At 39.6% G+C, this 13,499-nt stretch overlaps 2 protein-coding genes across 4 annotated transcripts in view; one reads left to right on the top strand and one right to left on the bottom strand.

The window, feature by feature from the left end:
- FGF14 (fibroblast growth factor 14) overlaps nucleotides 1-5,916 on the top strand; it is a 610,568-nt gene extending 604,652 nt beyond the window's left edge. For all 3 annotated transcript variants that reach the window (XM_021065381.1, XM_021065382.1, XM_001924895.6), the window contains exon 5: nucleotides 3,800-5,916. In XM_021065381.1, the coding sequence (XP_020921040.1) occupies nucleotides 3,800-3,936 (137 nt within the window). In that variant the 3' untranslated portion in view covers nucleotides 3,937-5,916. The remainder of the gene's footprint in view (nucleotides 1-3,799) is intronic.
- ITGBL1 (integrin subunit beta like 1) overlaps nucleotides 10,316-13,499 on the bottom strand; it is a 204,924-nt gene continuing 201,740 nt past the window's right edge. Inside the window, exons 10-11 of the mRNA XM_005668526.3 lie at nucleotides 12,416-12,529; nucleotides 10,316-11,214 (exon numbers count right to left, since the gene is read on the bottom strand). Coding sequence (XP_005668583.2) covers nucleotides 11,123-11,214; nucleotides 12,416-12,529 — 206 coding nt within the window. The 3' untranslated portion in view covers nucleotides 10,316-11,122. The remainder of the gene's footprint in view (nucleotides 11,215-12,415; nucleotides 12,530-13,499) is intronic.

Below are 13,499 nucleotides of genomic sequence, written 5' to 3'. Positions count from 1 at the left end.
CCAAAAAAAAAAAAAAAGATTTGTATTCTTTACTATATATATGTATATGTGTGTACATTATGTATATATATATGTACACATACACATATTTTTCATTATTTAAAAATGCCCTCTCAACTCACTTCTGTTGTCTCAAATCCTCATTGCCCCAATCTTTCTAGTCCCTAAATACTTTAAATCAATTAATTAAAATTTTTAATCTGTAATGACATTATAAATCTCTGATTGTCACAGGAGGTGTATTAGAAAAACCCTATTTTGAGTGCTATGGAATTTTTGAGTATTTGCCCATTTTGTTATTATCTGGCTGAAAGTAACCACATCCTGTGATTTAGTATAATCCCAGGAAATGACGTGGCCTTTAAAGAACTTGTAAATAACTTGGCCTTTAAAGAACTTGTTGGAGTTCCTGCCGTGGCTCAGTGGTTAATGAATCTGACTAGGAACCATGAGGTTGCGGGTTTGATCCCTGCCCTTGCTCAGTGGGTTAACGATCTGGCGTTGCCGTGAGCTGTGGTGTAGGTTGCAGACGCGGCTCGGATCCCGCGTTGCTGTGGCTCTGGCATAGGCCAGCGGCTACAGCTCCGATTCGACCCCTAGCCTGGGAACCTCCATATGCCGTGGGAGTGGCCCTGGAAAAGGCAAAAAGACAAAAAATAAAAATAATAAAAAATAAATAAAGAACTTGTTAGTATTAAATACCTCCCTTCAAAACTGAGCAATTGCTGAGTAAATTCAAATGTGGCTTGATCTTCTTTTGCATTCACCTGTCAACAGTGAAACCTTCACATTTGCTTTGATCAGATTTCCAAAGATGATATGCTACAAAATTTTGTTAATTTTGTTCATCAGAAACATCTGCACATTTCTCATTAAGGATTCTACTGAAAGTGTCATTTGATATATAACATTTGTTTGAGAACTACCAAATGAAATTCATATTGAGGTTTTTCAAAAGTATTTTCTATTCAAGTTCTTACGTTTACCTTTTGCAGAAAATAAGACCTACAATAACTAGACACTTGAAGCTATCTTAGATAGTTTGATATTTCTTTTTCTTATTCCTACAGGAGAGCCTTAACCATCAAGATAAAATGCATACAGGTTTTAAAATCTGTATTTGCTATGTAAGAATAAGATAATTTGAAATATTGCGAGTTAATTATTATCTGCGGATACATAATTCAGCTTTTAGTCTGCCTAAGTTTGGGAAACCACTCTTGTTGGTTAATACAATGTTTACAATTTCAGTGATATTGACTTTTTTCTACTCTTAATGAAATTTTCCTCTAGAACAAGTCATTGAAACCTAAACAGTTAACCATCAGGGCTCATCTAGGAAAGGAAAAATTATGCCCGAATCTGAAATATGAGTGAATTCTTCTCATTATATGATAGAGCATAAGGCAAATGAGACTAAAAATTGGAAATTGGAGTTTCTCTGTTCTTCCCAAATGACATATCTATGATTTGACTTTACTGTTTTAAGTGATTTTTTGAGACCAGCAGACCCACCAATGTTCAAATGCAATTGGAAAAAAAAATTGGTTTTTTTTTTTGTTTTTTTTTTTAGGGCCACACCCAAAGCACATGGAGAGTCCAAGGCTAGGGGTCAAATCAAAGCTACTGCTGCCAGCCTACACAACAGCCATAGCAACATGGGATTCGAGCCACATCTGCAACCCACACCATAGCTCACGGCAATGCTGTATCCTTAACCCATTGAGTGAGGCCAGGGATTGAACCCGTGTCCTCATGGATACTAGTAGGTTCATTAACCACTGAGCCATAACAGGAAGTCCTGCAAGTGAAAATTTTAAAAACTAAGTCCATCTATAAAAATCTGAGTTTATCATCTTTGCTTTCTCTCTTTACATTAATTTTATAAGCATATGGATGGTTAAGAATTAACTACATTTCTGAAACCTGAACTCTTAACTGCATAAATGTAATAAGAACCAAAAGGGACTTTATGTCTCCTAACTGAGGCAAAATCTGGAAATTAGCTAGGTGGTATATCTTGCAGGAAACATCTGAGATCCTAAAGATGTGCTGTAATAGTATCACTCTGCATTTTAATCACACACGGAACAGTTGTGTGTATATGTGTTTGTAGCGTATTTATGTATATGTGAAGAAGAGAGAAACAGTATTTGCAAATAATGCAGACAGAAGTATTCTGAAGACAATTAAGGGGGGTATTATTATAAAGACAGAGGTTATCACATAATGTAATTGATAGAGGAAAATGAATTTCTAACTTTTCAAACCCATGCAGGATGTAAAGTATAGCACTGAAAGTGTTAGGACAAATTAGGTTCTTCATTAATTATTGATGCTCTGGGGCCTTCATATTTCCTACACAACTTCACTGCTTAGACAATCAAGGTTAATGCTCTGATGCTATCGTCTCCCATTGGAATGAGGGAGTGGAAGATGCATCCAGAATATGGATTTATCTCTTTTACTACCTTGCCAAATTGTTTCCTATAAATCTGATGTACACGTGCCCTTCAAAGTCTGTGTGCTGCTAAAGAATCATGTGATACATGTGCAAAAGGTAAAATCTGGGAGTTCCACGCAGCAGAAACGAATCTGACTCGTATCCATGAGGATGTAGGTTTGATCCCTGGCCTCGCTCAGTGGGTTAAGGATCTGGCATTGCCATGAGCTATGGTGCAGGTGGCAGACACAGCTTGGATCCCAGGTGGCTGTGGCTGTGGTGTAGGCTGGCAGCTGTAGCTCCGATTCAGCCCTTAGCCTGGGAACTTCCTTATGCCACAGGTGCAGCCCTAAAAAGAAAAAGGAACAAGGTAAAATCGGACCACCTTGAACACTGAGGATGCATATCGTGGTTCATCCCAACCAAGCATAAGGTCTCTTCATGAAATATGATAACACTTTCAATAGCCTACAAAGCAAAGTGGGCAGCTCGAATTCAGTTGTATTTCTGATGACAGAGGATTTTAATTCAGCTAGTTTTCTCCGAGCATCAGTCATTCTGAAATGTTCTTTCCCAGGATTCCCCGGAATCATTTTCTAATAGCCATATGACCTATTGTGATTAATGAAGTCACCAGACACTTCCCAAGCAACTCCCCAGAGCTGCCTCGGAGCTTGTTCCCACTTCCCCTCTAGCCATTCTGCACTTCTGCCTTGTAGGACGTCACTTCCAGATTTTTACTATTATATCTGAAAATGAGGCATAAAAATATAAAATGCTCCACACTTGTCTTCAGTTATTTAAGGGTTTCCTTGCTTGTGAGATCTCCAGAAGGCCCTGACTTAAGCCAGTTCTTTGTCACTGCTGTGTCTGGCTTTGAAGCCGACAGCAGTGTAACTTTGTTGCTTTTGAACCATCTGAGAGAAAAATGAGTTAAGACCTAGGGGAGTAAATATCTAGAGTGGAAAAGATGAGGAAGAATGGGTCCAAGCGCTGACAGTGTGCGGTGGAAGAGAAGTTGGTGTATTTATTGCTGAACAAGGAGAAGGGTTAATGCCTCATACTTCCTGTGGGTGGGTAGGTCTGTGTGTCCGCATCTTCCATTTAAACCTTCTCTTCTAGACAAAAATCCAGGCGCACCTACGTGCGTATTCTGGAGACACAAACCAGAGAAGGCACAGGAGGTAGCATCTTCTGTTTGGGGGGTTGGGTTTTAACCGCTTTAAAACAGGAATTCCCTCCCCAGTGGGGGGGGTTGCCTGACTTCCGGGAAACCAGGACGGAGCAAACAGCCGAGGTCTGTGCGTGAACCCAACGCGGTAACATCTCCATCTCCTGTCTCCCCCCCGCCCCCAGTTGCCATGTACCGAGAACCATCCTTGCATGACGTCGGAGAAACGGTCCCGAAGGCCGGGGTGACGCCGAGTAAAAGCACAAGCGCGTCCGCGATCATGAATGGAGGCAAACCAGTCAACAAAAGCAAGACGACATAGCCAGACCCTCACAGGTGTTGTGACTTTCTCGCCCCGAGCACCGTTGAGTGATTTCTCCTTGCCAGACATTGCTGCTCCCGTGGCGGAGGAGCAGCCGGAGGTGAGCTCAGGCTTGCTCCCCGCTGCCTCGAACTTCTTGGTTGCGAGTGGATAAATCTCAACGCGTGGCGCCCCCCACAACAAGAAGACACCTGGACAACCAGCTCAACTCAGACCATGGAATGCCCTACCAGATATGGAATGCCTTTTTAATATCTTTTCTGTGACTGTGACACTTCATGTGAATGACATATTTCACAAGTACACTTGATACCTTGCCTGCTGACAGCTACCCATATTCCTTTTTGAGTCCTGTTTCGGCGAAATCCATGTGTTTTAAGTTCGATTTTGTAGCACCCAGATACTCTTGAGTAATTTCTAGTTAGATGCTGTAAACCTGTGCTATTATGGATTTCTCTTCTCCCCGTTTTCACAGGGCTGCTGGCTCCACTGTCTGTGACCTTTTGCAGGGACCGTGTTCCTCTAACTCTTACCTGTCGCGGTTGGCTTGGTTCGGAGAGCGATCAGGGAAACAGAAAGCCTTCCAAACCTAGAATTCCAAATTGCATCTAGAAAGATTCCAAGGGTTGTCTCTGGCTCACACTATTGATTAAACACACATATACGCTCTACCCAGTAGCAGATACAGGGCCCCAGGGGCCGGCATGGCCGGGGCGACACACGGGGTCAAACCCAGTCATGGGACGTGCCCTATGAGCTGAGTTTGGCACCCGCCTCTCGTTCCTTTGTGTGTGTGTGTGTGTTTTATACATATCACAAGCTTACTGGTAATGGTAACATTTGCCTTGCCCAGCGAGCAAGACCCACTGGTTTTTGAGAAAAGTGGGTCCAAAGAACTCTGTAGGCCTTGTAGGCCTGATTAAGGTTCATTTTTCATCTATGAAATCCTCATTATTTGGAAAAAAGGGGAAAAAAAAAAAGAAAAATCAGTAATTACAACCTACAAGAATTGCGCTCCCTAAATCCATCTCAGATCATATCCTTCCCGTTTTTAATGAACCCAACTTAATGCCATCCCCGGGTTTGGCTGTGTTCCACTCATACTCAGCAGAGCATGGGCAAGGCGGCTGTTGTGTTCTTTTCTCAGCAGCGATGCAAACGTTAGTTATAAATTAGACTTTAATATTTTTTGGTGTTTAACGACAAGTTTTTAAACTGGACATATTAGGAAAAAACTACTTTTTTTAGCTCAGCATGCTGAGTCAGGTACTGTGTATTTCACCAGTCCATACCTCTAACCCAGCTTCTTGGGCCCCTGTGGCCCGATGGCTGACTTAGAGGTGCCTTGCCATGATCTCAGAATGCAGTCTGTTGAATTATTCTAGATACAAATAAAGGCAAACCACCACATTCAAACATCAGGTGTGCGGTCCATCTGATTTTTTTCCCCCCTTCTGTCTTATTTTGCTTTCTTCACTTTTGAATTTAATGCTGCTGAAGTCTGAGCTTAGGGAAGACAACGACTAAGAAAGTCCATGACTCGTTGATTACACAGTGAAGAAACCATGCAAAATGTTCAGTATTGGATATAGCGTTGCAAAATGTTCAGTACAAAACTGTTTGGAAATTTATTTGTTAACTCTGGATACTTAATACCTTTCAGTGTTTTCTCCTCAGAAGAGTTCATGGAGACCAAACTGAACCTCATTTATAGAAAACTCTATGTGGGATCAATGTACTGGCCTCTTGTTACTGTTTCCACGTGGAAGGATGACCCCGGTCGCCATCTTCCCCCATCTGCACTGTACTTACTGGGAAATTATTTTGTCACTGCTTTCCTAAGTCTCCATGACAGCCCTTGCCCAGCATTTAAAAATTTTGGCCTGCTTAGCTGATTAAAGATTTACTATCCATTTACCTGTTTATGCTTATTTCATTTTCATATTGAATTCCACTTTAATAAATAAAAAGTTAGCATAACATTTGAGTAGATTTATTGTCGACAATGCTAAAGGACAAATCCAACAAAAATGATTCTTTTGACCTCTCTGGATTTCTTGTTACACCATTTTAAAGCCTATTATTTTTTAACAGGCTAAGTTAGATGGATTTCATTAACCAATTGTTTAGGGAAAACATGTAATCCGTCATCTATGGCAAACTCTGAATAACATCTTGAAATTCCAATTAGGCAGCCTCGGACATCGCTTATCCCAACACACACACACACACACACACACACACACACACACACACCCCTACCTATATGTTTTGGGGAATCAGCCCTACTTGCTGGTTTCTTTTTCTCCTGCAAGCTTGTTTATCGGTTAAAATTCCCAGATTTATTTTTGTAAATGATGGCTACTTCAGTAAACGTAGCTCTGTTTTGTTTTCTACATGAGTTGTCTATAAGGGCATTTATCCCTATGAAAGGATGTCAAAATGCTTTCTTCTAATATATGTTTAGACATAGTGCCGAGGGGTCCTTGTTATTTGTGATTTAGTTAGATCATTCCCTCTGTGTCTGGTCTGACCTGTCACATGGAATGAGGGCAGCGCTGATGAACTGCATGTCGTAGGACCTGTGTAGTAAGACCTGTTGGTGTGAATTACTCAATCTACATACAAAGAGTCTGTCTGCATTGTACCATTTCTGTGTTTAATATCAGTTGTTGTATTTATAAATACAACATATTGAATAAAATATTTATATGAAGGCATATTCAAAAACATCAGACAACTTTATGTAACAAAATGGCATTGCATCACAAATACAGAGAACTGTCCTGTAAATAAGTTGGCAAATTCAATCCCCCCCCCTTTACATACCAAAGAAAATTTTAGCTCTTTGATGATACCTCTCTTGCAATTTTTCCGGGTAAGACTCCACATTTTCCCCCCTCAAATATTAAGTTTGCTGTTACTAACTGCAGTCTGTCATCGTTGGTGTTCTGTACAGTAAATCTGATGGAATCCATTTGTATTTAGCGACCACCATGGGTTCTGTACCTCCATGTACATATGTCAGTTTTATTGTGTCTCTCCGATAGCATATTCCTTTTGCATGCCTCTCTGGTGTGGGAGGGTTATTCCTACTGATTTGACGGCGTCACCCATTCCTCAACAATGCTCTGGAATGTGAATTGTTTGGACATGTCAAGCGACACCATATTTATTTTCTTATAAGTTTTTCTTCTAAAATATTTTGCTACAACTTCACTTACGGAAATTATAGAAGAGATGCAAATGGTCCAGTCTATATAAAGAGTACAATGGAAGGAAGCGTCATTTCATTGCAAATCTTAGAGAATTTCAAGATTCTTGATCTAAATGTTAGCTTGCCCTGAGTGTTATGGGGACTGGCTTCAGGAGCTCTAGGATGAACCCCCAAGACTCCTGCTGCAGTCCTTCTAATTGTTTGCCTCTTGGAGAGTAAGAAGAGTTTATCACACCTGGCCAGTTGCCTAAGGAATGCCTAGCACGCTAAGACAGATGTTTTCAAGATGACCAATAACAGAGTTGGTTCTTTCTTAAAAAGCAAAACAAAACTTCTTGCTTTTTAAGTTAGACGCATATCACTTCATTTAAAGTTTTCTCCCTAATATTAGAGGGAGAATTAACATGTGAAGCAGAGAGTTCCTTTGGGGACTCAATGGGTTAAGGATCTGGCATTGCCACTGCCCCGGTGCACGTTTGAGCCCTGGCCCCAGAACTTCCACATGGCATGGCCAAAAAACCAAACCAAAACAAAAAACACAAAAACATTTGAAGGAAATACCAGATTGACTAAGAAATCCATTTTAGAAGGAATCAACAATAATTAACATTATTTTCAGTGTTAATTCAGAACAAGACTATATCCAGGAAAACTGTTGAGCTAAACCCAGGCATGTCAATCCCCAAATGTGACTTGTGCTATTTTAGAGTAAAATACATTTCATAGCATAGTGTTCTTAGCTTAGAAAGGGGCACACAGGGTGTGTGGACTATTCTGAATACCGAGTAGGGTTTCCAAGGTTTGATAGTGAGTCTACAAACAAAGGCGGAGTTATGTTTTGGTTTTGTTTTTTCCAGGCTTTCTCTGCCATTTGGTCTAATCACCCACGTTGTGTTTGCACTTGAGATCATGGAGGCCACTCTTTCCAATGTGCTGAGGAACCTAGATTAGCTTAGAGTCCAGGGAGACAATGGGATACAAGGATTCTCCTTTTAGGTCCTAGGATGTTAGTAGATTCTTATTGAAAAGTCCTTTATGAAAGAATTCCTCAGCAATGGTTTGCCAAGCAAGTGGCTTGGTGCCAAAACTACCTGCAAACTTGTTGCATCTTTTCCAGTTGACATTATTCCCACCAAAATGTCCAACCAACTTGAACAAGTCAATGAAATTTGCACATTTCCTCTCCACCAATTACAAGTTTGTTCTTGTCCTGTCTTTTTTTAAGAGGGAGTTTCTGTCTTAGCAATAGAATCAAAAGTCCAAGTACAGAGTCACATTTAAGAAGGGTAGAATTTATGTATTTACATGTAACTATGTTTATTTTTTTCTTCAACTTAAACATGTAAATTAAATCACTTTGTAATAGATCTATTGATGCTTGCATTACTAGAGACAAAAACCACACATTAACACAGACACAAGAACTGTTATAGCAGACAGAAAGAGGTAAAAAAAAAATTGTTTTAAAAGAAAAATATTCATTAGAGTTTAGGTAACATGTTACTTATGCTATAATTGTTTTGCTTCAACAATTCATAGCTAAATGAACCCTTGAATAGAGCGGTAATATAGTTTCAGCTTTGTCAAAAAATTTGGACAAGTCATCTTTTGAACTTCTTAGTACAGCCATTTCTCCATATATAAACGTTTTCTTAAAAAACATGAATGCTGAAGACATTTTTTCTTACATGCAACTATAAACAGAGCAACACTTCTGTTGTAGTTGTTAATTAAAAGGGGTAATCCAGAGAATTATAAGAAAAATACAACATACCTAGGGTTCCACGATGAGACCGGAAACGAGGGGATACTTCCGGAACAGCAGAGGCTGGTGAACCACTCTCAGCTAACAAGCCACACCCTGCTGGTAATCGTTTCTTATGGCCCAGGAGCTCAGAGTGAGGTTTTTATGTTTATTTTTCAGTTTATAAGTATAAAGCACAAACAAGAATTTGCAACAGAATGTATGTGGCCCACAAAATCTAAAGTATCTACTGTCTGGTCCTTTCTCGAAAGCAGAGCTCTGCAAGAGGGTAAGGTGAAAGTCATTTGTATTAAGAAGGCCGAGTAAGGTAATGAATTCCAATGTCTGTGCATCACCAAATAAGTCATCAAAACTGCACCTGAACAAGGATCATAGAGTTGTCGGAGGCTCAAAATGTTTAGAGAAGCGGAAAGACTATAACCTGTATTATTTCTTGACTGCTAATAGTTCCCTTATTTTACGAAAACTCATATCTCAACTGACACACTTAAAGATACAATTCATATGGTTGCACTCCCTGATCTCAGGATCGAGATGACAATTTTATAATTCTCTTAAAGTATGAGAACGCTATTGCTATTAATACTATAAAAATCAACATCAGTTCAAGTTTCTCTTAAATAATTTTAAATATTAAATTTTTAAGTAACTCAGCAGATGCATATTTTCCTTATTTTGGGTGATCTGACTTATAAAGGTCCAAGCCACGACTCTAGAATATTTACATCATCAAGTAAAATTTCCAAGTAAAAATTTTCATCTTAAACAATATGGAAATGATTTTGTTACATTATTCTAGGATTTTACAAAATATGAATCACATTTAGAAAAAAAAAGTGGGGTTTTTATTAGCTCTAAATAATTAAAGGTTGCCGAAACTAATATGTGTAAGTAGACTTAACTGTACATATGTAAGGGAAGTCTGAATTATTGTACATTTTCATAATTCAATGTGAATTTCATACAGAGCAGAATTTCACCATTAAGAAAATAAACATTTTGTTCTTATTATTGAGTGAATACTTGTAATTTCTATTGCAGCCATTTCTGGATTTAAAAAAAAAATCCTCTGAGCTTTTGAGACTTTTTATCATAGTATCCTTCTTGACTACCCTGCATGACCCTGCCTTTCCAGTAGGCAATGTATTCTCATGTGAATGAGTCTTTTAAGGGAAGGGAGTATGTATTTCAGGCCCACCATATATCTAACTATACATTGGCTTTTTAAAAGGCAAGCTACCATGAAGGAGTTTAAACAGGAAAAATCAGATTTCTTGTACATGTAACTCCCTGCCCAGTTTTTAAGAATGTTCTAGAAACAGAAAATGGATATTCCCTAAAGAGCAATTCATTTTGGGGTTAATCACCAGCAGATAAATATATACTGACACAGAGTATAAACAACTTAACATCACTATTTATTAAAAATGTTGAATTGTACATTTTTCATAGTATCTCCCTTCATCTTGAGAGCCTTTTTTTGTGTGTGAGTTTAAGGTGGGACCAGACAAATGATTTAATGGTTAAAATGACTGTTTTTTTTTTTTTTTCCCAAAGCACTGGTGATGTAGTTTCTGCCCCATCTTCATATGCCGTGTGTGTTTGTACACCCCGTGTCTCCATATGAAACACTGAGGGATATGGAATCCTGGCAAAATATGAGTAATGGATTTATGTGAGGGTAATTCCTTAGATTCTAACATGGTCTTTCTCGTACAGAAATGTGCATTTCTAACAACCATGTAATTCAGTGTTTCTCAACTCAAGGTGCTATTGACATTTAAAGTCACATGATTCTTTGTTGTGGGGGCTGTCCTGTGCACCATAGGATGTTTGCAGCATCTCTGGGCTCTACCCATCAGATGCCCATAGCACGCCCTCTCACCTCCTCCCACCCCACCCAGTGTGGCAATCAAAATTGTCTGTAGACATTGCCAAAGGTTTTCTGGGTGGCAAAGTGGCCCCTGTTGAGAATAATAGATGTAAATGATGGTAGAAAAATATTCTTTCTGGCGTTATTTACAAAATGATTTGCTAAACTCATTTTTAATGGGTACCCAAGATTTCCTTCAGGCATTCAGAAATAGAAAAACATACAATCGTCTGTTTGACCTGTCCTAGTGGTGATTATACATGGTTTCCTCTGCATTGATATGTTCTAATGGTCTAAGAAAATAAGAATCCAGTTCTCTGCCATGCAATTGTTAAGGATATTCTGTGCCGAGCCAGATTTCACACGCATTTCCGTTCCATCCATCCCAGCATTCGCAGTTTCCACAGTTACAGATTCCATTCCCTGCAATAAAATACTCGAGAGTCATTATCACGAGCGAAACACATCAAGTTAATATACGTTATTATAACCCCTAGTTGTTCGTACCCAAAACCATTTCTCTCATCCTCTACAGATTTTCTAATTCTATTCCGTAGATCCTATCATTATCTCGTTAACCAGCTATGGGAAATCTGACTTTTCACACAATGGCATCTACTTGATGCCATCATCTGTGTAGCATCTAATAGTGACCATCCTGTATGCAGGTGGCTTCCATGTCCTAATCTTGTTTTCCTGTGGAGATCAGGTTATGTCTGACTTAGGGACAAATGCTAAAAACCATAAAGTCCCTTGACATAGAAGGAGACAAGCTGAGGAATCAGCTAGGAGAGCCTTGTGTAGGGGGGATGGCCAGTCAATGTCTACTTAATGACACACACAGACCTTCCTCTTTTACTCTGAACTGGAAGCAAGAGGAACAAACACACGTCTCTCTTCCTCTGTAACTTGTTCAAGCAGATGTATCTTATAACCGAGTAGGAGGATTCGATAACTTGGGACAGCAGTAGCTGTTACACTGCGAAGTCTTTTTCATCCGCTCACACCCGCAACACACACAAACTCGCTCCCTGCAAACAACCAACACACCAGCCTCCTTTGAACTCGGGGTCATTGGGTCTTGCTTAAGATAATATGCCATTCCCTACACCAGCCTCAAAGGAAGATGGCTGTCAAGAGAATTACTTTCTCTTTTCAATATATAACTGCCTGTGTGTGAGGTGAGGGAGGTGGCTACTCTGTGGAAGCTTCTCATCAGTCGTATAATTTGGCTTCATGCATTTTGTTTTGGTCACTTTATTTTCGTATGATTTTTAAAAGTTTTTATGGGAATGTAGTTGACTGACAATGTTGCATCAGTTTCAGGGAGGCAGCAAAGTCAATCAGTTATATGTATAAATATAACCATTCTTCCCATATAGTTACTGAGTGGATTTTCCTGTGCTAGAGAGTAGGTCCATTCTTTTGAATTCTGTGCTGGGGGATCGTGCCAGTGCGTATTCCCCAATGCCCACTCTCCCTCTGTCCTGACTTCATATTAAGAACTGGCCCTTGATTCCATGGCAGCTCTCCTGCCCAGGCATCTGCAGCGGTACGCAGCAGGTGTCATTTCTCTTTATTGCCAAGTGTGACATAGAGCAATTAGCGTAGGTCAATACTGCACCTGTGCAAATGAGCCCATCATGCTTGTCGCAGTCTCTGTCATCGCAGTCGCAGAATTCTCCTGAAATATACCATTCTTCTGCAGAACAAATGCACTTTCCACAGTGACAAGAACCTGAAATCACAAAGGGCACGACTGGCTGTCACCACGTAACTAAAGGGTGCCGTCCAGAAGAGAATATCGTCAATGCAGCGACAATAGGCTTCCAATCACCTGTCTTCCAGAGGGAAAACTGTGTTGAATAGCCAGTGGCTCAGAGGGGAGCCTTACTTACAGCCATTCCTAAAGGTTATCCAGGAGAGGCTTCATTACGGATCCAGACAGTTGCAATTAGTCTTGAGCAAATGCTCCGTGGCCCAGCCTGGTTGAAATGTCAATGAGAGCCAAACGCGGTTGCTGTTAATAGACGGCCTTCCAAAAAGGTGTTCAAAAATAGATTTTTTATTTGAATTGAATCATGCTTTAACAGTGCGGTTTTTTTTTGTTTTTGTTTTTGTTTTTTTGTAAGGACTCGAAAAGCAACTTCTATCAAGTGGCGATGCATTTAATAATGAAAAGAACTACTAAATTCTTGTGGTTATAATTCTGGATTTTTGTTTACATGATTTTCTTACAAGAGGGACATGCCTGCATATTGGGTAGCTCTTTAAAGTGCTCAAAATACACACATAATAATTCATGTATATTCGCTTTATCAGATCGTCTCAGGATTTGTTACTGTGACCAAGGGTAACTCCAATCCCCCCAAAAGGTTCATCTTTTAGGAGGCTCCAGGTCCAACCACATTTTCCGTTACTTTGCCCATTTCCTCTCTTCTAAGTAATTATTTAATTAATGTAAATAATTACGTAATGTAAACAATTATTTAGTTAATGTAAATAGTTACAAACCTCCTCTTTGGTTTGCTGAGAAATAATTTTATTAATTATTTACATGTATTTAAAAGAAAAGAAAGTGTTTGAATCAAACGGTGTCACAAAAGGAAGAAAGTTCTCTCCGTCTAAAAGTCTTCACATGATGGGCTGAGAAAACCCTCACATGGCAAAACGGCATCTACAGCCCCAGTGAAGACAACGTTAAAGAA

Source organism: Sus scrofa, chromosome 11 (genome assembly GCF_000003025.6).
Source record: "Sus scrofa isolate TJ Tabasco breed Duroc chromosome 11, Sscrofa11.1, whole genome shotgun sequence".
Classification (NCBI taxonomy): domain Eukaryota; kingdom Metazoa; phylum Chordata; class Mammalia; order Artiodactyla; family Suidae; genus Sus; species Sus scrofa.
This window is presented reverse-complemented; position numbering and strand designations above follow the sequence as displayed.